Source organism: Calidris pugnax, unplaced genomic scaffold (genome assembly GCF_001431845.1).
Source record: "Calidris pugnax isolate Ruff unplaced genomic scaffold, ASM143184v1 scaffold60, whole genome shotgun sequence".
Lineage (NCBI taxonomy): Eukaryota > Metazoa > Chordata > Aves > Charadriiformes > Scolopacidae > Calidris > Calidris pugnax.
Genome location: NW_015090831.1, coordinates 4,911,825 through 4,937,390, shown reverse-complemented (window position 1 = coordinate 4,937,390; position 25,566 = coordinate 4,911,825). Strand labels below are relative to the sequence as shown.

The following is a 25,566-nucleotide window of genomic DNA, read 5'->3' as shown; positions in this document are numbered from 1 at the left end:
GCAGGGAAAAAACCCCATTTATGGTTTTTGTGTGTAAAAATGAAATTTATAGGACACACGAAATTTCATTCTTTTCTGGTAAATGACTTACCTTTGCTTCTAACATACCCTTGTAAATGAGTGCTGATTTTAAGTTTGTACCTTCTGAAACACAAAAGGATGCAGTACATACGGTCCCAATGAATAACCTGTGATAGATTATAGCGAGAGCAGCCTGAGCAAATGAAATTGTAATGGAGTTCCTCTTCTGGCTGCAGGAAATAGCTGTTATTTATCCTGTTTCCTAAGACGCTGCGTGCATGCTGCTGTTTATTATATACTTAAAAATCCCTTGGCAAGTCAATAATGAATAAATGAACTTAAAACTATTACAAGACCTTTAGGAGGGTAGGCCAGGGTATTTTTCAGCGTACGCTTCCCTGGGTTTGGCGGAGGCGTTTCTGCAGAGGTGCTAACCTGGATGGTTCAAATAAACAGTTTTGATTCTTTCTCCTGGCAGGTGCACGAGGCAGTCCCATGCTACACCGAGTGCAATCAGTATTCCTGGGTTGTAGAACCGTGGTCTCCGTGCAAAATCAACAGCGAGCAGAATTCCCTCCACTGCGGAGAAGGAATACAAACGAGGAAAGTCAGGTGCGTGAAGACAAAAGCACAGGTACTCCAGATTAAGAGAAGCTGATACACACTTGCATGAGGCTGAAATACCTGGCCATCTGACGGTGAGCACGTTGCTGAGGCCAGTGTATTTCAAATGAAAAGAAAGGTGCATTTATGTGCAATGGTTTATAGGAAAAGCATCTCGGAGGTGCAGCCGTGTGTTATGATCAAGACGTCTTTCAGGAAGAAGGCACGGTGTTTAAATTAGAATCCTTCAACCTAAATGCCATATATACATAAACCCCCCCGAGGTGCAAAGCCTCCATATTCTGATTAGTTAACATTTTCCCCAAGTAATGGTACTGCATGCATCGGAGTGGTGTTCACTATTAGTGAGTATTCATTCCCCAGGCACGGGGAAGTGCTCAGTTATTTCCAAATGTTTGGATTTCATGAGCAGGAGCACAAAGGTTTGTTCTTGTTGGTTGTCATTTTCTGTTCTCTCATCTGTCAGCCGATCAAAGCTAAAATCCCTCTGTATGAGGTTCGAAATGTTTATTTAAAGTCATTATTGAAATCTGTGAGTAACAAAAGCGTGTCGTACGTGTAGTTGGTTTTGATTTGCATTAACAAGATTAATTCTATATTTTGACCTGCCGTGCTGCATGTAGCTCTTGTGTTATGTGCAATGTCCTGTTGATATCCTTCACGACTTCTGTGGTATGCTGATGATCCTCTAATGAAAGTCTCTGTTCTCTGCGTAGGTGTGTGAGTGCTGCTGAGGACCATGGAGGAGAGACTGTGCCCAATGCCCTGTGTAATCAGGCTGAAATCCCAGATATAACGCAAAAGTGTAGCTTGTACTGTCCCAGTGAGTGTGCAGTGTCTGACTGGGGACAGTGGAGCACGTGTCCACAGGTAGGCTCTCCTGCTTGGGTCTCTGTGGCAATGTTCCTCACATGTCGATCTTCTCTGTCCTTCAACCATTTCATGAGATAGTCGTTGTCTAACTAAGTTATTTTCTGAGGAAGATCGGCATCCTGCTGGCGTGGTTGAATCTGGAGATGTTTGTATTTCTACAGAGCCTGAGCTATAAAAAATTAGTTAGTAAAACACTAGGTAGTAATTACTGTGACAGTCGATTTCGCTCATCCTTCTGCTTGATCTAAGAGAGAGGACCCACAGAAGTACAGTGGGTGAAGAGACCAGTATTCTAGCTGCAGTAGGAGCTGTCTGTGTTAGGAAATGTTTGGAGGGGAGAGCTGTGTGAGTGATGCACAGCTGCCATAACAACCTGCTGGTAAACCGTGGTGCTGGCACTCCTCTGGACAGGTCTTAGGCCTGAGGGAATGACAGCTCTCCCTTCTCAACAGACACTATTTCTGTCCAGGGTCTCCTCCTCCTCAAAACCTGGAGGGAATATCCGAGGCAACAGCAAGAGAAGGGCATGGCAGCACGATGCCTGAGCAATTTGTCATGTCACAAAATACTCAAAACTTTGTGAATTATGCAGGGATTCAAGCCACCGCCAAGTGCTCTGTGTTTTCCTAAGTTCTCAAGATGGAAAGAAGCTGAAAATTCTGTCTTGTGAAAACTCCCTGGCCCCAAAGCGTGTAATTTCCAACCCATTGTTTCTCTCTGATCGGTGTTGAAAGAGGTGCCAGGTTTAATCTCGAGGGTTTTGTAATAGACTTGCGTGATGTATTTAAGTGACAAACATATATTCATTGCCCCTCTGTTAACAGGGCCATTATCAAAAGTCTGAGTGGTTATTGGACAGGTATTTATACTACTGCTGACACAGATAATTTCCTTCCATAATATTTTGTGTAGCGTATCAATATACTCGGCAAGAACATGTCAAATAAAATCTTGTGTTTCATTTCCTGCATTCATCTCCTCCTGAGCAGCACAGCTTTGATGAAGTATAACACTCTTGCAACCGATACAGATGCTTGGATACCTTTCAAAGTCCCACTGTGGTCAGGCTGTTTGTTTGCCATTGGCTTTTTCTTTTTTTAAGAGTTAGATTTTCTTCATTTTAGCATGCGGTAAACTAATGCAGAGATCCTCAAGGCCATTGGCTGTTTTTCAGGTGCTTTGGTGGCAGTCAGCTGATCATGAAGGACTGGTTGAAGCTTTAAGTATCCAATATCCTTTAGGCACCCTGATTTTTTTTGCCTGAAGACTCCCTTTTGGCAGTGGCAAAGCATCTGTAGCCCACAGAAGCAGGAAAGGGATGCCTGGAGCGGGTGGGCTGCTCTCCATCAGGCAACACAGCCCTTGGCAGCCGCAGGGCCGAGTGCCACAGTCCCTGTGTCTCCTCGTACATCCTTTTGCCACGATAGATGTTAATTCATAAATGGGAGGGCATCTGCATGCCAATGCAATTAACGGAACAATATGTTTTCGCAAGCTGTTCTGCAACGCTTTGTTGTGAAACTGAGATGACTGTGTGTGGATGGAGCATGTGTTTAAATAGTCGCGTCCAGATACGAGGCAATAAACAGCTTGAAGTTTTATGGACAGATAAAACCCTCCCTTTGACGAGTTTACAGTAGTGCTGTCTCCCTTTTATAGCTACTCAGGCTGTTTGTATTTGATTTTGAGAGAGGACCGCACATCACAGTCCCTCCCAGGCTGAACATGCTTTACATCTCCAAGGCAAGAGCTGGGCTTGCTGTGTGTACAGAATGGCTGGACCACAATGGTGGTGTATCTTCAGCGTGTGTGGGTACGGGTGTGACAGGGCAGGCATGAGGCATTGCCAGCACCAGGGTAATTAACGCAACCCTCCATCTCCTGAGTCACCACTAGGAAAGGTGGTCACTGAGAATGGCCACCTTCAAGCTGGTGGACATGGTCAATGGGGTTACAAAGGCGAAGAAGCCTACGGAGGGTCTCGTTTCGTCTTTAAGGGATGAGCAATGTGTGGTCAGTTGAGTAGCTCCAGTGATTGAAAGTGAGAGGTTAGGTCTGCACCTTCCATGGAGACCTTGCAGATAGACACCCAAATATAGGAGTCTGCATCTGCAGCTGAATCTATTTAATTGTGTTTGAGGGAATTTTGCTCAATAGCTGGTATACTCATGCGTGTTCATGCCAAACAGGAAGTAAATGCCTGTCTTCTGAGGATGTATAAAATGGGTTTTTGAATGTTCACCGAAAATCCATTCTCTAAGTATGGCTCCTTTCTCTTCCCCAAGTAATTTGAAAAATTTGAATCATCACATCATCTTGAAATGAAAAAGCAAAGCCATACGTCCTGGCTGCTCTTTTTCAAGCACATTTAAATTTCATATCAAAATAGTTGGCACTCTATTAGTCGTAGCACTCTTGTGAGGCAGCTGCCAAAGAGCATTTTGGGAAATCTTCCTGTGTCTCTGGTCATGTTTGGCTTGCTGGAGATAAAGAGAATTTATGAAACTTGACAAATTCTAGTTTGTAATAAATGAGCAACCACAATTTCAGCCTCTTCTTTGCTTGAGTAGCTCTTTGATTTGAGATATTTACCTAAGATTTTGGTCAGGTGAGAATTCTTTTCCAGTCACTTAAGTGTTCTGCTCATATTTTATAGTGTTGATAATAAATTTATCCTGATAGCAGAATAACTAACTCTTATCAGCTGAATATAAAAAGGCCTTTTAGATTATCCAGTTTACCTTTTGTCAATATGTCATTGTACTCTGGATACTTTCTAGGGTATTACTTGGGTTTATCTTGTAGCAATGCTCTTCCCATGTGAATTTTCCACTTTCAGGATAGTAAATGATCTTGAATCATGTTGAAATCAATGAGTCATAAAGGTGGCGACTGCTTTGTCAATAGGAAGTATTTTTTTCTTTAATGCTTCTTTCTGCAAAAAGATTGTATTCGTTCTACCTTTTTTGGCTACATTTCCCATTTGCTTTTAAATTTTTGTGTTTCTAGGGTGGTCTTTTGTGATTTCAGGGGCTTCCACAATTCTTTTATATGTAATTTCCAACTGAATTGCAGTTTTTGCATCTTGATTACAGGGTTATTTAATCCTGCTACACAAAGCTAAATTTTAATATTTCCTCTAATGGCGCTTTGCTGTGACCCAGAAATGCAGCCTTCTGATATGTAATACTTGGAGGTTACTTTTGAGGTTTTGTCTCTTTACTGGATTCAAGAAACTCATAATCACTGATTTAAAGCTTCCCTGTTATTCTCACATTCTCTGTTGTGAGAAGTAAATTCAAAATGGCTTTCCCTCTGATTGAAGGCTATTTTTTGGCTCATAAAGTTTTCTTCTTTGTCGCTAAGTAACATCCACGTAACTTAAATATCAAGGCTTTAAAGCCATTTAAAAGAACAGTTTGAAGCTTGCTAGTTAGAAAAAAAAAAATAATATCGTGAGCAAATTAGATTGACTTGCATTTTGCTTCAGAGATTTCGTATTCGTTCCAGCGACAATAGCGTGTTCAGTCAGACATCATCACTTGATTGCTCAAAGACCCGGCTAAACAATCTGGAAACTGAAATCCTATCATCTCTGCTACATATTCAGTGATCGAATAACACGCGCTACCTGCGGTGTCTCGACTTTGTATTCATCTGACTTGGAAATGTAATTAATTGACTTCAATTGAATTCATCAAAGCATTCTTAAAAAGAGTTAATATGCGAGTTGTGCTACAAGTCCCTGATATAATTACCTCAAATTTATTTTGTTAGCTCTCTGCTGCCGCGTGGATAGCTGTCACAGCCCCCGTAGCCCATCGGAGTGGCCTCCTTGTTTGCCTCAGCTGTTGGCATTTCTAGCAGCTAATTCTAAGAGGTCTGAAATTAGTTAATTATAGGAGGTTACATGTCTGGTGAGTGAGAACAGCTGTCTGTGTTTCAGCGAGCATTTTCCTCATGGATCAGTAGCGATGTACAACGCTCAGGACTTGTGACAACTGAGTTATTATTCTCTTCAATCTGCCTGGGGAGGGAAGCGGGGGTGTAATATTGCAGTAACTGATCATATTAAAAGTGACACCAGGCAATACAGCCGACTCTCAGGTTTTGCAGTGACTCTCATCCTAGATGCGAGCTGGAGTCATTACAGTTTGGAAATGCTTTCCCTCCCAAGCCAACCGGAAGAGAAATTGTAGACTTGTGTAGATGTTGGGACTTGCTGAAGTCTTCATCGTGACTAGAATCGTAGAACATTTAGGTTGGAAGGGACCTTTAAAGGCCATCTAGTCCAAGCCCCCTGCAAGGGGGGATGTCCTGCAGGGACATCTTCAACTAGATCAGGTTGCTCAGAGCCCCGTCCAACCTGACCTGGAATGTTTCCAGGTATGGAGCATCTACCACCTCACTGGGCAACCTATGCTAGTGTTTCACCACCCTCAATGTAAAAACTTTCTTCCTTATATCAAATCTAAATCTTCCCTCTATTAGTTTAAAGCCATTACCCATTGTCCTATCACAACTGCTAAAAAATTTGTCTCCATCTTTCCTGTAGCCCCCTTTAAGTACTAAAAGTCCACTATAAGGTTTCTGCTGAGCATTGGAATTTGTCTCCATCTTTCCTGTAGCCCCCTTAAGTACTGAAAGACCCCTATAAGGTTTCTGCTGAGCTTTGGCTTCTCCAGGCTGAACAACCCCAACTCTCTCAGCCTGTCCCCATAGGAGAGGTGTTCCATCCCCCGATCATCTTCGTGTCCCTCCGCTGGACCTTCTCCAACAGGTCCATGTCTTTCCTGTGCTGAGGACTCCAAAGCTGGACACAGTACTCCAGGAGAGGTCTCAACTAGTATCTTTATATGTAGGTTTTGCAGAGGATCTGCAGTATGGAGGCTGGATGGAAGAATGAAGCTTGCACAGAGTTGTATTTCTAGCCCAAGAGATAATTTATTCAGGTCAAGCATGAGAATTATGCTGGTCCAAGGCTCTTCTGGAAGAACGTACAGCCCAAGAGATAATTTATTCAGGTCAAGCATAAGAATTATGCTGGTCCAAGCTCTTCTGGAAGAACGTATGCTGCTCCTTATGCATTGCTGGGACTTGATTTTTTTTGTATGGCTTTATCAAAAGGTTGGTAACTGCTGTATTCATTGGCTTTATCAAAAGGTTGGTAACTGCTGTATTTTTTTAGATTCATTGTTTTATTTTTACTCATCTTTTTAAAGAGTAATGGTTGTATATGGAGGCAGATAAGGTTTCAGAACCTAGATGCATCTCAAAAAGAAAATTTATGCAAATGCATTTTCATTTCAAAAGACTGCTCATGTTATTGTAAATGGCTTGTTAAATTGTTACAAAACATCCACATTGGCATGAACAATATAACGGTTCATTGCACTGTTAAAAATAGTCAAATCCTGTTGCTGCCAACGCATTTACCTTAGTTTGAGGTTGTATGTTTCCTTATGAATAGCCAGTTAAATATAATGTGGTGAGCTATTTATAGTGCAGTATGCATTATAGAAGTTCTTTAATAAATTAAACAGCTTAAAGGGCTCTCTAATGGGTTACAACCTTTGTGCTGTACAATTATGATGCATATGAAAGCCCAGATCAATGGACAGCTTTTTAAAATCCATCATAAAGAGGGTCTAATAGTATATATTAACCTGTGATATGTTAACAGCTCTTACTCTGGAACTTAGCATTCGTAACCTTGCAGTTTTATTTTACTTAATATCCTTCCCTTTCAGAACAAACTTTCTGTGCTTTATCTGTTCTTTTATTGTCTGGAGCAAAGGCTGGGTGCATCATTTGTGTATGTTTGTGTCCCCATTCTTTATGTTAGCTTAAAATAGTGGCAAGTAGTCATGGTGGAAAAATGTGATTGGCTAAAAGAAATACTGAAAAACGCAGTAGTTCATAGTGCCAAAAATTCCTCCATAGGATCAAGATGATAGCTTTTACAATTTCTAAATGATCCTTTGGGAAAAAATCCACTTCATTCCTACCTTAACATTTTATGTACCTCTCATTGCTTCAGAAAAATTTGTTTCTCTAGTGTTTTATATAGTCTGGCCTATAGATCCCTGGCTCTAGCTCAACTTTTTCACACTTCACAGAAAAGGGTAATGGAAATACAATAAAGTGGGCTGAGACAGTATAGGTGTACACATAAAGAAACTTAGTGAGTCTGTGTATGAGGTCCTGTTGCTGTAGGCTATTAATGTGTGGCCTGAGTTAGGTCCCTGTTATTATTTCCCTCCAGAAATTAATTCCATTCCTATCACTGATACCAAAGGAAGCACATGCCTGAATTACACACCCCATTGCTTACAGTCATCAAGAAGGAACCTGGACTAAATCCAACAAACAACATAGTCTGTAAAAGTTAACTACCAAACTGAGTTGGCACCTGACCTTGAAGGTACTTGGAGTTCTCCAGGCCTCTGACCTTCTACCTCTGTGCATCACAGCTACCTCCATTTCTTAGGACTTGTTTCCTCTCTTATATTTATGGCCAATTCTTTGATCCATAAATCTTTGATCTCTTTCTAGCCTGGGTGGTGTTAGGAGTGGATTTCAGTTGTCCAGAGTAGCAGTAGAAATTAAACAAAAGGTTTTCCACTTGCTAAGTGGGTACTGAAATCTGATGGTCCCCAGGCTGCAGCAAGAATTACTTGTCCTTCTTGGTAGCTGAGCCCTAGTTTCCTGGAAAGATCAGGTGAAGGTGCTGAGCTTCCAGAGTTGCTCTCATTGCAGTTCACTGGAGACATCCCTGGAGCCGAGACCCAAGCAAGAGGCTGAATTTCACCCCACCTTGTTTTTTCACTTTCCTCTATATGAGGTCTGTGCAAGAGTTGCTCAATCTGGACCCCGGCACAGATCAGCGAGCTCTGTGTGTGTGGAGAGCTTCAGCATCTGCACGGGGTTCTGCATCATGCTCAGTTCAACCATCACCTGGCTTTGACACTACCTATATCTATCGTAGTAAATCAGTGCAATCTCAGTCAATCACCTTGGCTTTCAGTTTCTGTGTAAGGAGTTTTGCTGTTATACTGAAATCTGATGGTCCCCAGGCTGCAGCAAGAATTACTTGTCCTTCTTGGTAGCTGAGCCCTAGTTTCCTGGAAAGATCAGGTGAAGGTGCTGAGCTTCCAGAGTTGCTCTCATTGCAGTTCACTGGAGACATCCCTGGAGCCGAGACCCAAGCAAGAGGCTGAATTTCACCCCACCTTGTTTTTTCACTTTCCTCTATATGAGGTCTGTGCAAGAGTTGCTCAATCTGGACCCCGGCACAGATCAGCGAGCTCTGTGTGTGTGGAGAGCTTCAGCATCTGCACGGGGTTCTGCATCATGCTCAGTTCAACCATCACCTGGCTTTGACACTACCTATATCTATCGTAGTAAATCAGTGCAATCTCAGTCAATCACCTTGGCTTTCAGTTTCTGTGTAAGGAGTTTTGCTGTTATGCCCAATTCTACCCCATTGTTACACACCAAGTTCTCCAACTGTGGAAACTAGTTACGGGATTTATAATCACAGCCATAAAAATAAGTAGCATGACCATTAAGAGGTGATCTCAAAAACACAAGTCAAAGTTAAACTCCCACTACTGAACGTTTCTGTTGCATGTAGCAGCCTTTCTCTTAGTGGTGTTGGCTGCAGCTTTTCCTCTTTCCTTGTGCTTCCACTGTAGAAGTGTTGGCTAATTCTGATCACAAACCAGTTATGATTACCTTACAGGAGGTAGCGGCTAACTTAATGTAAAAATAATTTTTAAAGCCCTTAGTCTATGATCAGTGAAAGTAGTCATTATTAATAGAACAGTAGGAAATAAAATTATGTCTTTGAAAGTATGGCATCCACATAGTGGGAAGAGATGAGTTGAAAATGAAGATACTCAGTAAAGGATTGCTGAATCGCAGTGGGTTTTATTTATTTAAAACCCCTGAAATTGTAGGTTCACATACGTTTGTGATAAGAAACTTGGATTCCTAGTGAGATAGACCAGATACAGTCTTGATCCATGTATCCAAATGCCACCTTCACTTTTTTTGTATGGAAAAGTATTTGAACGGTCAAGTTGGTTTTGTCATTTTCTTCATTTGTAAGAATATTCAGAATCAACCCTTCTGTAATCTTGCCCAAACCTTAAGAAATTATCACATAATTAATTACTTTACTCGAGTAATATTTCTTTCCTTTGCTGCCTTTTCTGTGATATTACTGATTGCTGCTTCTGTCCTACCTCCTAAAAAGGTAATTTTCCATTGACGGCGATAGGTTTTTCTCTCAGTCTTTTTTACGATCCGTATTCAGGATTAGATGCATACCTCTGGTAGTGGTGGCAGTGGTGACAATGCTGGCATAGCTTCCTCCTGCTGCACTGCTTTCAGACTTCTCTCTGTTATTGCTTGTTAACACCCTCAGCATCTCCCCACCAGAAACAATCCCTCTTCTTTAACTTTCACCGTTCACCTCTCCTAATGACTTTGAGTCTGCCAAGCCATTCCTCAAACCTTTGTCACGTTGTAAATATTTAATTTTTCCAGCCTGGGATTTTGCAGGTCCTGCAGGAGTTGTGCACCCACGCCCATTGAGATTCCAGGGCAGCTGGATACTCAGCTCAGTCTTGCTCCTTTGAAAATCCCAGCTTTCATCTTTTTCTTTGCAAGTCGTTCCCTCCTGCCGCTTATTCAGTTCCATATATATTTGGCTCAATTTTTTACGTAGTTAACTTGAAAGAGTAAGGCCAGAAAATCAATTATAAAACTAAATTGACTTCTCAATTGACGTAAAGAGAAATTCAACAAATAATATTACAGGATATTAGTTACAGTTTGCCGACTTTGAATTTTTGCATGTTTCCCATGTACTCGGCTTGATTAAATGAACACTTTTCCTACAGAGGTCCTTTATTATTCAAAACTAGTGAAAGTGTGGAGCTTATTGCATCAGCTCTGGCTTCTGAACAACATGGCTCATCAGTGCAGGGAGAACGCCAGCCTCAGAGCTGCAGTAAAACTGGGGGTTTAGTTGGATCCTGGCAAACACCAGACAGGCTTTGACCCGTGTGAGTCGTGGCTGTTAAACTGGTTTGCTCCCCACCAGGAGGACATCTGAGAGGGAGAGTGAGCAATCTGGGTGGCTGTAGGAGAGAATGGGCAGCCCCACGCTGCCTCAGCAGCGAACACGTCGGGGTGCATGCTGGGTGGTAGGGAAAATGCTAGTTTATTAAAAGAAATTACTAAACCTACAAATGTTGCATATTTTCTGTCCGTGGGTTCTTATTTTGAAGGGAGCAAAAGCAGGTATTTCTGAGATGGTACAGACTTAACTTCTTTCACAGCATCCATTGATTTTTTTTTTTTCCCCTTTGGTAACATAATGCAGAGAAACATTAATTAGGAGCGGCTACTGAGATACCTTCTTTGATTTTTTTTAACTTGTTTTGTTGTATTGGCAAATCATTTAAGTTATTAGTGTTAGTAGTAAGGATGAACAATCAGATTAGTTGTGAAAAAGGCAGCAAACTATTGGTAAACACTTAGCATAGGTTTAATTTTCAGATAATTAAGAACAATTGGGTATTTTAGATGACCATGGATATTCAAACAAGATTACCATTTAAAATGATTTGACAAGGTATGTGTCAGCAATAAGAACATAATAGAATTTCCTTCACATAGTGTAAGCATAAGGAAAATGGGCCCTGACAATGTATTTTGTGACTAAACCAGACTTTTTTCCAGTTTGTCCTGATATTGTGTTTAGTTATGCTGTCATCTGTGCAACTAATCCAGTTTACAACAGTCTGAGATCTAGATTTATTCCGGCATGCCATTACATTTCTCTTTAATATTCACAATACAGGAATTATCCATACTTTCACCTGTACAGGGTTCAGCCTTTGCAGGCAGTTCGTTGCATGATAATAAGCTTGTGATTTTAAACTTTTAGTTGGTGGTGTTTTTTTTTTTAATTAAAGTGCTCTATAGAAAAATCGTGTTTTAAATTCCCAACCATTTATGAAAATGTGTTTTTACGTGCATTTTTTTTTTGGTTTTCTTTGCTGTTCCTGAGCAATCTTTGGTCCTAATGAGACACTGTTGGGAATTAAATAGGTCATCTTGTTCAGTAAATGGCTGTGAATGCCCTTAATAGGGATTTATTTCTAATAGGTTTGCTGGGGCTGCTTCCACACACCCATCCCCGCTCTACTGGGTTGTGGGAAAACTCTGCTGGGTTTCAGTGGGTCAGAGCCCCTGCCCCTGGGGCTGCTTTTCTGCCCCAGCCTTGCAGCCAAAATGGCATTACATGTTCCCGTAATCACCCTGGCTTCAGAATAAGCTTATTTAGCCTTTTTTTTTGTGTGATTTCATTTAACGAGACAAAGCAGTCATCCTTAGTGCTCTCCGTCACCAACTGGGCTTGCCTGGTGTCATAGGCATTTAATCTTTGGCACCACGACTCCTTCCTACTGAAATAGTTCCCCTTGGCATGAGACATGGATGGGACAGCCGGGGTGGGGTCACCAGCAGTAGCCCCAAATTAAGTAAACCAAGGGGAAAAACTGGCAGAAAACATTTATTCGCTATTGCTATGTCTGCAGCTGAAATGGAAAGCCCAAAAGCCCCATGGCACAGTGCTAAGAGACTGAGGTTGGGGGGGCTCCTAAAAAGCAAACAATTTTCCTCCCTGTGATGTACAAACACAAATGAAAACCGGCCTCAGTTGGTTCATATTCACATGAAAATGTAAACAAGAAAATCCTGGTTTATAGGCAGACATCGTTATTTGCATCAGATACTTTGAAAAGTCACTCTGTCGTCTCGCCAGCATCGTAACTCATCTGCAATTACAAATGTCCTTCCTAGAAATGAAAGAAAGTTTGCTTTCACACTAACATTAGTTATTACTTAAAAACACATTGTGCCGGGAATCCTGTGCTGTTATTCAGTAGTACAGTATTTAACTAGAAGTCTTGGGAAGAGGTGGAGAGCAGAGCACAGCAAAACGGCACAATCTTTATCCCTTTGTCCCCAAGGGTCCTTACAAAAAGTTATGGTAATGAGTAGTATAGGAGTGTCTAAAATAGCCAAATCAGGGTGGACAAAAGGTGACTTTTAGTTATATTGCCAGTGGGTGGTCGGTGTCTGTCTGATTTACTGGGATCTCTTGTGCTCTCCGCTGCTTTTTTATATAGGTGTGTGATCCCAATGTTATGCAAACCCGGACTCGACAAGTGCTAAGGTCTTCTGCCAGTACCAAGCCCTGCCCTGAAGTTTCACAAGTGAAGCCGTGTATTCTTAACCAAAACTGCTTCCAGTATCAGTACAATCTAACAGGTAGGTATAACTTTCCAATATACTCTTAGCAGGAAAAGACACCAATTTTTACAACGCATATTAAATGGATGCTCTGCTTTTCCAAGTATCTTTGCATAAGAGATTCAGCTCCTTAAAGGCTTTCTCCAGGTGTGTTTTTAGTTTGTGTTTGCTTGTGCTGGTTAAAGCTTTGACATTAAAAGAGTTATGTGTAGGCATCACTGAGTTCACTAAAGTTAATTACATGCCTACATTATTTTTCTGTCCACAGGTTAGCGGACAAATGGACAATTTTTAATTTAAGTTGTCATTGCAGGTACACTGGAAATAAAACAGGTTGAATGGGATCTCTTCTATTTGGTGGGTTATCAACAGAATTAATTGGAAAATTTCAGTATTACCCATGTGATCCTGGTGAAAGCAATAATACCAACAAAAGTCTTCTGGTTTGAAGGCAAATATGGGTTATATGGGTGGGCATAGAATATTCAGAGTAAAATGCATTATTTAGGACCTTAGAAGCAATTAGATCTGTTGCAAAAAAACTAACAAAAATTAAAAAAAGAAGGAAAAAATCCTTTTTTTTTGACCAGCTTGGATAAATGAGAAAGGCAGAAAGAGGACAAGAGATCTAAGAGGAATTTGGCGGCTGGTGGGAAGGGAGAACAAAGCAGGAGAAAATGTTATATCTGAATATAAACTCAGCCTGTTTGAAATAAAAGCCCCAGAAGCAAACAGGCAGCAGGACGATACCTTTTTTATCATCACATTTCAGAAATGCAGAACATTTATGTGTTCATGTTTATCAGAGATGGAAGACACAAAGTAATGGGTTTTCTTCTCATATGCTTCCCATTTATTGGTGGTGTATGGAATATTTTGTTGTTTGTGTTATGCTTTTTTGTTTATTTTAAATGGTGTTTTAAGACTTATTTTAGTTGACTTGTCTTCTGACCATCATAGCTTCAGACGAGTAATAGGATATGAATTTTCATCTACTAGAAATACTTTTTTTATGGAGCTTAGTCTTAAATAATGGAAAGCTTTGCCTTGAGACAAGGAATAGGTTAAACCAGAGTTACCCTTCAGAAACTTCCCCGGCTGCTTTATGAAAATGAAATTTTACTTCAGACAATACAGTCTTGTAAATGCGCCAACTGGGTAGAACTGATACCCTTTATCAGCATTTAACAGTTTTCCGTGCACTCGGAGGTACCGGTTTCGTTGAGGAGAAAATCTGAGTGCAAGGGAAGGAGTTTCTCCCCAGGGACTTGCTTGGTTTTCAGAGCAACTTCCTTTTGTGGGGGTTGTTCTTGGGTTTGGGACGCCCCGACGTGGGGAAGCGCCGCGTGAGGGGGGAGGTAACCCACGTGCTGCTGTAAAATAGGTGGGAAGATGGAGTGGTGGCCATCACCTGCAGCAGCGTGTCCTTTGCTTTGTGTCTGCAGGCTGGAGCGGGTGCCAGCTGGGTGCCAATGCCACCTGTGGGCACGGAGAGCGGCGGCGTCTCCTCAGCTGCCAGCGCAGTGATGGGGCCATCGTCAGCACGAAGCTCTGCCAGCGGGTGAGGATGGCACGTGTGGGGCAGGGAGACACTCAGGGGTTCATTGTGTTCCTAGGAAGCCCTCTCATCCACCCCGAGACACCGTCCATAGGTGGTGGAGAAGTTGTGTTCGGTGCTGGGAGCACAACAGTTGGGTGCTTTGGGGAAGAAAAGCATCCCCCAGGGTGTTAGTGGGTGGTGTAGCTCCTTGACTCAAACGAGAGGTTTTGGGGTTGGAGTAGCATGTGTAGGGGACAGCAATAGATCCTGGACCATGGCTCCAACAAAACTGGCCATCAGGGAGATGGTGCCCTACCAGAAGTTTGGGATTGTCCTTTCAGAGCAAGACCCAAACACTGAAGGACTCGTAGACCTGAAATGCTTCAATACTGAAACTTTCACCAATTCCACCCTCAGGAAAACTCCCTGTAAGCAGCAATGTTGGCATCCCATGGGATTCACTGCCTATTTTGAGTTGTCCGACTTGGTGCCCAGCGGTGGTGGGAAGTGGCTGGGGACCCTGGGGGGCGCTGATGCCTTTCTTTCCTTCTCATCTTGCAGCTTGGCCTGGAGAAGCCCGTGCAGACAAGCAGCCGGTGTGTGGTGGGGTGTGCGGTGGACTGCCGGCTCTCGGCGTGGTCAGCCTGGTCCCAGTGCTCCCACACGTGTGGTGCTGGCGGTGAGTCCCCTCCTGCCCCCTTTATCCCCCCTCCACCTCAGTAACGCAGGCGTGAAGCCGTGTATTCTTAACCAAAACTGCTTCCAGTATCAGTACAATCTAACAGGTAGGTATAACTTTCCAATATACTCTTAGCAGGAAAAGACACCAATTTTTACAACGCATATTAAATGGATGCTCTGCTTTTCCAAGTATCTTTGCATAAGAGATTCAGCTCCTTAAAGGCTTTCTCCAGGTGTGTTTTTAGTTTGTGTTTGCTTGTGCTGGTTAAAGCTTTGACATTAAAAGAGTTATGTGTAGGCATCACTGAGTTCACTAAAGTTAATTACATGCCTACATTATTTTTCTGTCCACAGGTTAGCGGACAAATGGACAATTTTTAATTTAAGTTGTCATTGCAGGTACACTGGAAATAAAACAGGTTGAATGGGATCTCTTCTATTTGGTGGGTTATCAACAGAATTAATTGGAAAATTTCAGTATTACCCATGTGATCCTGGTGAAAGCAATAATACCAACAAAAGTCTTCTGGTTTGAAGGCAAATATGGGTTATATGGGTGGGCATAGAATATTCAGAGTAAAATGCATTATTTAGGACCTTAGAAGCAATTAGATCTGTTGCAAAAAAACTAACAAAAATTAAAAAAAGAAGGAAAAAATCCTTTTTTTTTGACCAGCTTGGATAAATGAGAAAGGCAGAAAGAGGACAAGAGATCTAAGAGGAATTTGGCGGCTGGTGGGAAGGGAGAACAAAGCAGGAGAAAATGTTATATCTGAATATAAACTCAGCCTGTTTGAAATAAAAGCCCCAGAAGCAAACAGGCAGCAGGACGATACCTTTTTTATCATCACATTTCAGAAATGCAGAACATTTATGTGTTCATGTTTATCAGAGATGGAAGACACAAAGTAATGGGTTTTCTTCTCATATGCTTCCCATTTATTGGTGGTGTATGGAATATTTTGTTGTTTGTGTTATGCTTTTTTGTTTATTTTAAATGGTGTTTTAAGACTTATTTTAGTTGACTTGTCTTCTGACCATCATAGCTTCAGACGAGTAATAGGATATGAATTTTCATCTACTAGAAATACTTTTTTTATGGAGCTTAGTCTTAAATAATGGAAAGCTTTGCCTTGAGACAAGGAATAGGTTAAACCAGAGTTACCCTTCAGAAACTTCCCCGGCTGCTTTATGAAAATGAAATTTTACTTCAGACAATACAGTCTTGTAAATGCGCCAACTGGGTAGAACTGATACCCTTTATCAGCATTTAACAGTTTTCCGTGCACTCGGAGGTACCGGTTTCGTTGAGGAGAAAATCTGAGTGCAAGGGAAGGAGTTTCTCCCCAGGGACTTGCTTGGTTTTCAGAGCAACTTCCTTTTGTGGGGGTTGTTCTTGGGTTTGGGACGCCCCGACGTGGGGAAGCGCCGCGTGAGGGGGGAGGTAACCCACGTGCTGCTGTAAAATAGGTGGGAAGATGGAGTGGTGGCCGTCAAACTGCAGCAGCGTGTCCTTTGCTTTGTGTCTGCAGGCTGGAGTGGGTGCCAGCTGGGTGCCAATGCCACCTGTGGGCACGGAGAGCGGCGGCGTCTCCTCAGCTGCCAGCGCAGTGATGGGGCCATCGTCAGCACGAAGCTCTGCCAGCGGGTGAGGATGGCACGTGTGGGGCAGGGAGACACTCAGGGGTTCATTGTGTTCCTAGGAAGCCCTCTCATCCACCCCGAGACACCGTCCATAGGTGGTGGAGAAGTTGTGTTCGGTGCTGGGAGCACAACAGTTGGGTGCTTTGGGGAAGAAAAGCATCCCCCAGGGTGTTAGTGGGTGGTGTAGCTCCTTGACTCAAACGAGAGGTTTTGGGGTTGGAGTAGCATGTGTAGGGGACAGCAATAGATCCTGGACCATGGCTCCAACAAAACTGGCCATCAGGGAGATGGTGCCCTACCAGAAGTTTGGGATTGTCCTTTCAGAGCAAGACCCAAACACTGAAGGACTCGTAGACCTGAAATGCTTCAATACTGAAACTTTCACCAATTCCACCCTCAGGAAAACTCCCTGTAAGCAGCAATGTTGGCATCCCATGGGATTCACTGCCTATTTTGAGTTGTCCGACTTGGTGCCCAGCGGTGGTGGGAAGTGGCTGGGGACCCTGGGGGGCGCTGATGCCTTTCTTTCCTTCTCATCTTGCAGCTTGGCCTGGAGAAGCCCGTGCAGACAAGCAGCCGGTGTGTGGTGGGGTGTGCGGTGGACTGCCGGCTCTCGGCGTGGTCAGCCTGGTCCCAGTGCTCCCACACGTGTGGTGCCGGCGGTGAGTCCTCTCCTGTCCCCTTTCTGCCCCCTCCACCTCAGTAATGCAGGCTGGGACCCCCAGCCCCAGGTGGGACCCCCAGTCCTCCAGCAGGGGCACAGAGCACAGGGGTCACCCTGAGACACCGAACCCTTCCCAGGTGATGTTCGGACACTTTTGAGGTCCTGAGGTGTTTGGGTTTTTGAACAAGGCAGGCTGTTTTCAAAGTACTCAAAAGCAAAAAATGCAATTTAGGGACCCAAGTAGACAGGAGCCTGGAGGATTATTTTATTAATTGATTCAAATTTTCAGGATTCAGTCACAGAAAATGCTAACCCCAGAGACAGGAGGAGCTAGCAAAGAGCTGGGGAGAATTACAGGGTTCTTAAGAAGTGGATAAATAACCAAATACAAATCTTTTGGTGAAGTTACTTTTAGTAACATATTTACATCCCATTGAAGAAAAAACACTAAGACTGTTTTACATCATTTACTATATGCCTCTGTCTCCATCTTGCATCTGCAGGTCCCTTAATACTTGTGTCACTCCAGTAACTCCAGCGAGGTTTTCTCTTGCCGGTAGTGCTCACCAGCATACAAAAAGTGAAAGGATTAGGACCTTTTTTAAAACTTTATATTATTTAAAAAAACCCTTTCAGTATTGACATGAGGAAATGCATTGAAGCTTTTATTCAAAATAAGCTCACGACATTATTTCCCAAGGCTTCTGATGTGCATTAGATGTACAGCTAATGGTCTTTAACATTCGAGAGCCATAATGTATATTTGAATCAAATACAGTTAAGGTCAAAAAGAAAAAAGCTCTTAACTTCCATAAAGTGATTCCTTCAGATGGATTTCAGAGATCAAAGCATGTTACAGAAAAAGCTTAATATTTGGATTAGTGGTGTTCTTTCTGTGCTGAGCTTTTAGCCCTTTTGTAAAGTAGTGCTTTCTTAACAGAAATGAATAATTCATAGGCAGTGTTTTAACAACAACACCCTAGGAATACTATTAATTCCAAATTTTATTTTTCCTTCAAAATCCATTTTAGAGTGTTAATGCTCATGGTGCTGAATTGACTTAAATTATTTTTTTTTAGTGTTCAATCACTTACTAAAATAAACAGAGCTATGTTTGCATAAGCAAGTTGTAACTTGTGCATGGCTGTTAGCGTGCTAAAGGAGCAGCTCATCCTATATAATGCCTGAAGGTTTTTTCCTCCCGAGCTCTCACATTGCATAGTCTGCAAAGGGACCTACTGGAGGTCAAGGTATGTGTCTTATTCTGCTCCTGATGCTGAAATGCTAACACAATAACGATGTAAATCCTAACACCTGGTTAAAGAACTGATGGTTCCCAATGCATGGAAGGAGAAACCCGTTACTTCACGTCCTAAATAAGAGCTGGGCTTCTGCAGAGGAAAACTGGAAACATCCACACCCTGCCAAAGCAGACCTCAGCTCTTCCTGGGAGTGTCCTGGCTGTCGGTGCCAAACCTCATTAAGGCTACTTGGAACCACACAGTCAAGCCCAAGCTCAGCTCAGTCTATGGATCATCTTCTGGTCCTCAGAGGTCATGACTCCATTATACTGCTAGCTAGAGAGCTGGTTTGTACAGTTCAGGACATAGACCTGAATGATTTAAAAGCTGGAGATACTGTTCAGTGAACCTACTGTAGGTAAGCAGCTGGGAAAGTCTCAAAAATTATATCATAAGGAAGTCAAGTTTTGTTCAGTCCTTCTCTGTCATTCAAATAGCTTTGCAGGGACTCAAGAGTCTTCTGAATCTCATCCCAAAGCAGGAGCATCAAAGAAGCAGAAGTATTTTGCATCCAAGTTATTCCCAGCACGTGGTTTATTGTACTGCAGCCCCAGTCCTGATCTGGGTTCTGCTGCAGCAGCAGTCAGGCGTGGAGCTACACCGATATCAAACATCTGTGATGGAGGGACCGTTGCACCAGTCCTGCAGTCGTGGCCTTTGTGTGGTTCCAACAGCAGAAACACCATCATTTCTGCTTCTTCACTGAGTTCCAGTTGGTTATAAATAGTACTTGATGATGGTGTTAACAGAGAAGACATTAATTATGTACTCATCTACAGGTGGTACCTCACAGATGAATACAGTGAGGGTTTCCTACCCGAAGGCTGAGACTGCAATACCTTTGAAATACTCAGGAGTTTCTCACAGGCATTTGTGAGAATAGGATGGAGCCTCAAATTAGGCAGGGAGAACCAAACGAGCTGTGGGAATTGGCTGTAGTAAACACTGATTCGGCTTCCCTTTGCCAAATAAGTAATTGCCCACTATTTGATAAAGCTAAAATGCAGGACTTAAATGCACGGTTCTCAAAAATAATTCACAGCAAATCAATTGTACGCACCGTGACTGGCTCTGCTCACAATAATATTCTGCTTTTCTGCCTTTTCTTGGAGAGCAGGTGAAGGGCCTGCTGAAGTACCATGAACGACTTCAGAGAGAAACACAATTTAAATATAATTCAGATCAAAATTTAGTGTTGCTGGATTTACATTTTCATGTGTTTCTTAACTCAGGCATTGTTCCTAAAATTTTTATTCTGTCCATCTCTTCCAGTAACGGTTTGCTGTGATATATTTTAATGGATGGGACCTTTCTCTTGCTCAGGTTTTATTTTATGGAACAATGCATTTAAACATGAAGTGATGCTGCTGCGTATGTGGCACTGACAGCTAATATGGTCCTGGTACACAGCAGCCGAAGGCGAATATATTGATTTTTATAAATGATGATGAGTAAAGTAGATCTCTCTTTCCTGCCTGTGCTGAGCCTACGGAGATGTGTAACTGATATTCGCCTCTCGCAGCTGTAGTTCTGGGCAGCATCTGTTCAGGATGCTGGCTGGGGCTTTAGGCTGACGTTGGGTTATATATTAGGGTTCCTCACATCAGTCGCTGTGCTGCTATGGAAAGATGTATCGTACTGTGGTAATGGATGGTGCTCCCACAGCCTGAATCAAAGCTACTGGAAAGATGTTTGGTATGGGTAATCCCCAGCAAACTCTATTTCCTTTGTTAAGGCAAATGAATACATGAGGGTGCTGAGTTTTTCTATGAAAATGTTTTCCAATCCGATGTGATTTCAACACAGAAAGGACATGGACCAGCTGGAACAGGTGCAGCGGAGGGCCACGAAGATGACCAGAGGGATGGAGCACCTCTCCTATGAAGACAGGCTGAGGGAGCTGGGATTGTTCAGCCCAGAGAAGAGAAGGCTCCGGGGAGACCTTATAGCGGCCTTTCAATATCTGAAGGGTGCCTATAGAGGAGCCGGGGAGGGACTCTTTGCCAGGAAGGGTAATGATAGGATAAGGGGAAACGGTTTTAAATTGGAAGAAAAAAGATTCAGATTAGGTCTCAGGAAGAAATTTTTTACTATGAGGGTGGTGAGACACTGGAACAGGTTGCCCAGGGAAGTTGTGGCTGCCCCATCCCTGGAAGTGTTCAAGGCCAGGCTGGATGGGGCCTTGAGCAACCTGCTGTAGTGGGAGGTGTCCCTGCCCATGGCAGGGAGGTTGGAACTAGATGATCTTTGAGGTCCCTTCCAACCCAAACCATTCTATGATTCTATGATTCTGTTGAACACTATGCTGTGCCTTGCTCAGTCCTCAGAGCCCAGAAGAGCCTGTAGCGGGTTGCAGAGACGTGCACCCCAACACCAGACTGACCCCTGGGATAGAAGAAATGAGGGGGGCGAGGATGTGCACGACTGAAAAATTCGGTGGTCACGTTTTTCACTGATTCCTCACCAATTTGGGAAAACGCTTCTGGTGTTGTCTTCTGAAGAAGAAACTTTGGTGACTTTTTCTTGCTTGCTATTCAAACTCATTAAGCTCTGCTTGGTGGTGCTGGAAGAGGGGCCAGCAAAGCCTCTCCCAGAGCTGGGGATGCCCCAGTACCCGCTGCTGGGACTGGCAGTGGGAAGTAGAGGAAAAGCTCCATTTGTCACCAGTCCCCTTTGCTTGTGACTTGACCTAACCTGACCTCCAGGGCTGTATTTGAGTAACTTGATCGTTGCTCTAGTCTTGCAGTTGCTCATGTTCTATGTGCTCTGCTCAAGCTCATCAAACAGACAATGACGTGTCAGTAATTTTGACTGGGATGAACTCTAGAAGGAATTTTAATCATCTTGGCTTTAGCTGCAACACGTCACTTTGTGGGGATAAAATTCAAGGAATGGCAAGATTTTGGGGGATAAGAAAATCTTATGATTAGATAATATGATCCTGTGTTTCTGAGATGAAATTTTAGCCGTGGATGGTTAAAGAATTTTAAGTGACCGGTGTTAACAAGACTAGGCTCTTTTTTCCTTCTTTCAAAGCTAATGACAAATTTGAGGATATGAAGAAATACTTTCAACTTTCAGCACACTTTCTATCTTAATTTTCATATCATTCAACACTGCAGAGCAGAGGAAGCAGAGATGTGGCAAATTAATGGGGGAAATGAAAGAAAAAATATTGGGAAATTAAAGAAACAACTGCAATTGCTTTGACTCTGCTGGAGTTGGTATTGGAAGAAAAATAATTTCAGATGCAGTGAGATTCTGTTCTCCACAGGCAGCAAAAGATGAGGTATTTAAAAAAGTAAAGACGGGGACTTTTTCTGCTACTTGAGTGGTAACTGGGTATCTAGGTAATGTTTAGGGAGTGAAGGGGCAAAAAAGTAACTCACTAGAATGATTGTGCAAAGAAAGATCTCAATGGAATTTGTTTCTTTGATGAGTTATTCACAGTAGAAGAAGAGAGTGGTGAACTAAATGAGTCAAGCACCACCTGACCATTGTGAATGTTGTGAGTTTAAATGGATAAGCAAGTGTAGGAAAATAAAATGTAAATAACTACAGAACGGTTGTTAATTCCTCTTAAAAGGAAAATCGTGTTTTCTATTCAATGATCTTCCCATTTACATTTTCCTAGAAAGATGTTAAACAGAGTGTACGAAAGGAAATTATTTCTTTAATTAAAATAGCTTGATAAATGCTTCAGGCTTTCAAGTCCCTTCTAATGAAAGCAGATCTTTTAAGCTTAGATCTCCTTTTCCAGAGCTGCTCTTTTGGGATTCATGCCTGGCAGAGCTCCCTGCCCGACGTGAGGAGCTGGCCCCAGAGCATCCCATAAAACCCCACAGCCACGGGCTTCCCACCGTTGCCCAAAGGACCTTTTCCATTGCTTACCAGTCTTCAGCATTCAGAATTAAGAAGAATCCGGCATTTTTTTTTCTGTTGCTGGAGAGAAAGAAGGGGCTAATTTTGGCCTGTTGGCAGGGGAGGGCTGCCCTGGGGTTTGCTGGCAGCGGGATGTGGGGTTTCTCTTCCCGTGCTCTAATTCCCCGTGAACTGCGGGAGTTTCTTACCTTTCCTTTCCTCTCAGCTGGCAGGACTTTTTTCTGCCTCCTAATGTACCTGATTCTGTGGTGGCTGAATGCACAGTCATGTGGATAAGAGCTTTTATCATCACTTCTCTTACAAACTCCCCAGGTCCGGGGGATTAGAACTGGAAAAGGAAAAAACTTTAAAATTGGTTTAAATGGGTTCAAAAATGGAATGCAATGAGTCAGAGCAAGGGAATAGCGTTGCAAAGGTAAGAGAGCTTACTAAGGTGCCCTTCAGTAGCTTTCAGGTGTGTCTGCTTTTAATTTTTATTTGCTAAAATGTTTTTGGAACCCCCTGCTCCGTGGACAGTCGCGAGGGCAGTTATTAGAGATGCACCTTAAACCCGGCTGCAGCGCTGTTAATTAAGAAGTGTGTGCATAAATAGCTGGGAGAAGGATCCGGCTGGAAATCTCAGCCTCCCCACTTCGCAGGGGATGTTTTCTCTCCTCCTCACCCCCGGCCTCCCTTCTGCAGCTGAGATACTGCCATACAAATGGGCGAGCTCCACCGCAACACCTTATCTCTTTCCTTTTCAGTGAGTTGGCAATTATTGCCTGCATCTGTCTCGTTGCACGTGCGTGTGCCCTTATTACCCAGACCTTTTATTCTTTCTTAACCACCTCTCAAATCCACGCCTTGGGAAAGTCAAGGCAGAAATTTTATCCCCCGCACAATCTTCTGCATCCTGTTGCAGAAAGGGCTTTTTTTTTTTTTTTTTTTTCCCTCCCCACTTTTCTTTTTAATTGGAGCTGGGATTCTAATTGAAGCATTCTGAGTGAAAACATTCCTGGACGTAAATGGGCAGCAAAGAAGACAGAAATGGAATTGCTGTAACTTTAATGAATATATTCAGTTTTATTATTTCAAAAGTAGTAACATAATTGCTTTTTCCATTCAGCGGCTGAAGAAGTTTTCACCAATAATAAATAGGATTTTAATGGAAATGGCAGAAGTGGTTATGGACAGTAATAGCCACTGGAGTGTTTGCAGTTTTCAAATTAGATGCACATAATTGGTCATAAAAAGAAAATTTCATTTGTTAAAAATCTCTGGAAACATATTGAATGTGTAACATTAGAAATGATGCTGCCACAGGAATTATTTTCTTGTCATATTTAATAATCAGGATTTAGTCAAGTATTTAAATGTGTTGCATAAACAAGTAATATATTTGGAAAACACACAAAACTGTGTTTAAAAACTGTGTTTGAAAATATCGGTGGCTGCATCACTTAGACTTAGCAATTGCATACATATTATCCAAATAGTCTTCCCAATTAATTGCTTTTTTGAACTGATTGTAGTGGCAGGAAAATAAACTAGGAATATTGATAAATCACAAAATCTGTCTTTCTTTCTGTCTTTCTATCTCTGGGTTTCCTTCACCATGTCCTGTCTTCTCCCCTCGCCTAGGCCAGATGGTGCGTGGGCGCTCGGTGGTCCTGCGGGCAGCGGGTGAAGGCAGACCCTGCCCGGAGCAGCTCACCCAGCACAGGAGCTGCCCGGTGAAGCCCTGCTACAGCTGGCTCCTGGGACCATGGTCTCCCTGCAGAGTCCAGGTACGGATTCTTCCTCCACTCCCCGTGGGCTCCATGGCTTTGCCCCGGCCGGGGTCAACGGCAAAACCCATCATTATATGGCGGGATTGATGGAGGCCACCATTCATGGGTCAGAGGTGCCTCTGTGGCCATTGAAAGTGCTGGTGAGATCTGTAGGGAAGCAGAGGAAGTTCAAGAGCAGTAAACCTCTGCACCTCATCTTCCAGCCATCAGCAGTGATTTATAGCAATACGGGTTCAAGTACTGTGAGCTTATAGAGGTATTAAAGAAGATTTACAGAGTATATGTGCTTGAGTGGGCTTAGTCATGGTGACCTATAATTTAATTATATAAAATAACTCTAACAAGAAAATAGATACACTAGATTTCAAGAGCGCTTAACCTTTTAAATCTTTTTTCTTTCCTTTTTTTCCCCTGTTTGTTTTTTTTTTTTAAGTACTGTGTAGCAGGTCTTTCCCCACAAGATCTCACAATAGTGTGAGTTATTGTATGAAGTGCTGGTGTCTGCTTTCTCCTTGGCCTGGTTATCTTTATAATGATCTAAAAATGGCCAGAATCAGTTGTGATGTGCTGTACCTATCAGCACCTCTGTTAGGCACCAGAGAGGTCTTTTTTTTCTGCCAGTGACTTGCATCAGCCTTGAATTGACTTTTTTTTTTTTTCCCCTCTATGCTTTTTTTTCTCTTCTTATCCCTGAGATCGCATTTCCAGTATTAAAACATATTAGTTGGTTACCCAATTTAAGCAGAAGTGAATCTTTCCTGGTGAGGTTTCTCGGGTAGCGTGGAGTCCACTCCAGCTCCTTAAAGTTGGTTGTGCTGAGATGGTGGTGGGAGAAGTGTGTTGGGGTGGAAAAGAGCCCTCTCTGCTCCCAGGGGACAGGACCTGTGCGTGGATCTGTGGCTACTTCTCCGCATTATACCGTGTAGGAGATTGAAGCCAATAATGCGCGTAAAGACACATCCCTTGTGTTTTCTGCTCTGCCCTCTCCCGTGCCACAAATGCCTTGAATACCTGTGTGGTTCCTGGATGCAGTGAGATGGACGTGGGGTGAATTCTGCGGTCAGCAGAATAGTTACCCTGGATTTTCCCAGGTTTTCACAAATGAAATCTTGAGCGTAACAGTCTTTGGACAGTCCAAGATGAGAGAAACAGAAATATCATGATGTTTTACATAATGAACAACAACTCATTGTAACTAGGGATGGGAGTATGGTCCTTGTATGTACTGCACTCAGT

At 42.7% G+C, this 25,566-nt stretch overlaps 1 protein-coding gene across 2 annotated transcripts in view; it reads left to right on the top strand.

Moving 5' to 3' along the window:
• Window positions 1–25,566, top strand: part of THSD7B (thrombospondin type 1 domain containing 7B) — a 343,216-nt gene that overhangs the window by 303,134 nt on the left and 14,516 nt on the right. For both annotated transcript variants that reach the window (XM_014941122.1, XM_014941120.1), the window contains 6 exons: window positions 500–633; window positions 1,362–1,515; window positions 12,726–12,867; window positions 14,295–14,410; window positions 14,951–15,068; window positions 24,182–24,327. In XM_014941122.1, the coding sequence (XP_014796608.1) occupies window positions 500–633; window positions 1,362–1,515; window positions 12,726–12,867; window positions 14,295–14,410; window positions 14,951–15,068; window positions 24,182–24,327 (810 nt within the window). The remainder of the gene's footprint in view (window positions 1–499; window positions 634–1,361; window positions 1,516–12,725; window positions 12,868–14,294; window positions 14,411–14,950; window positions 15,069–24,181; window positions 24,328–25,566) is intronic.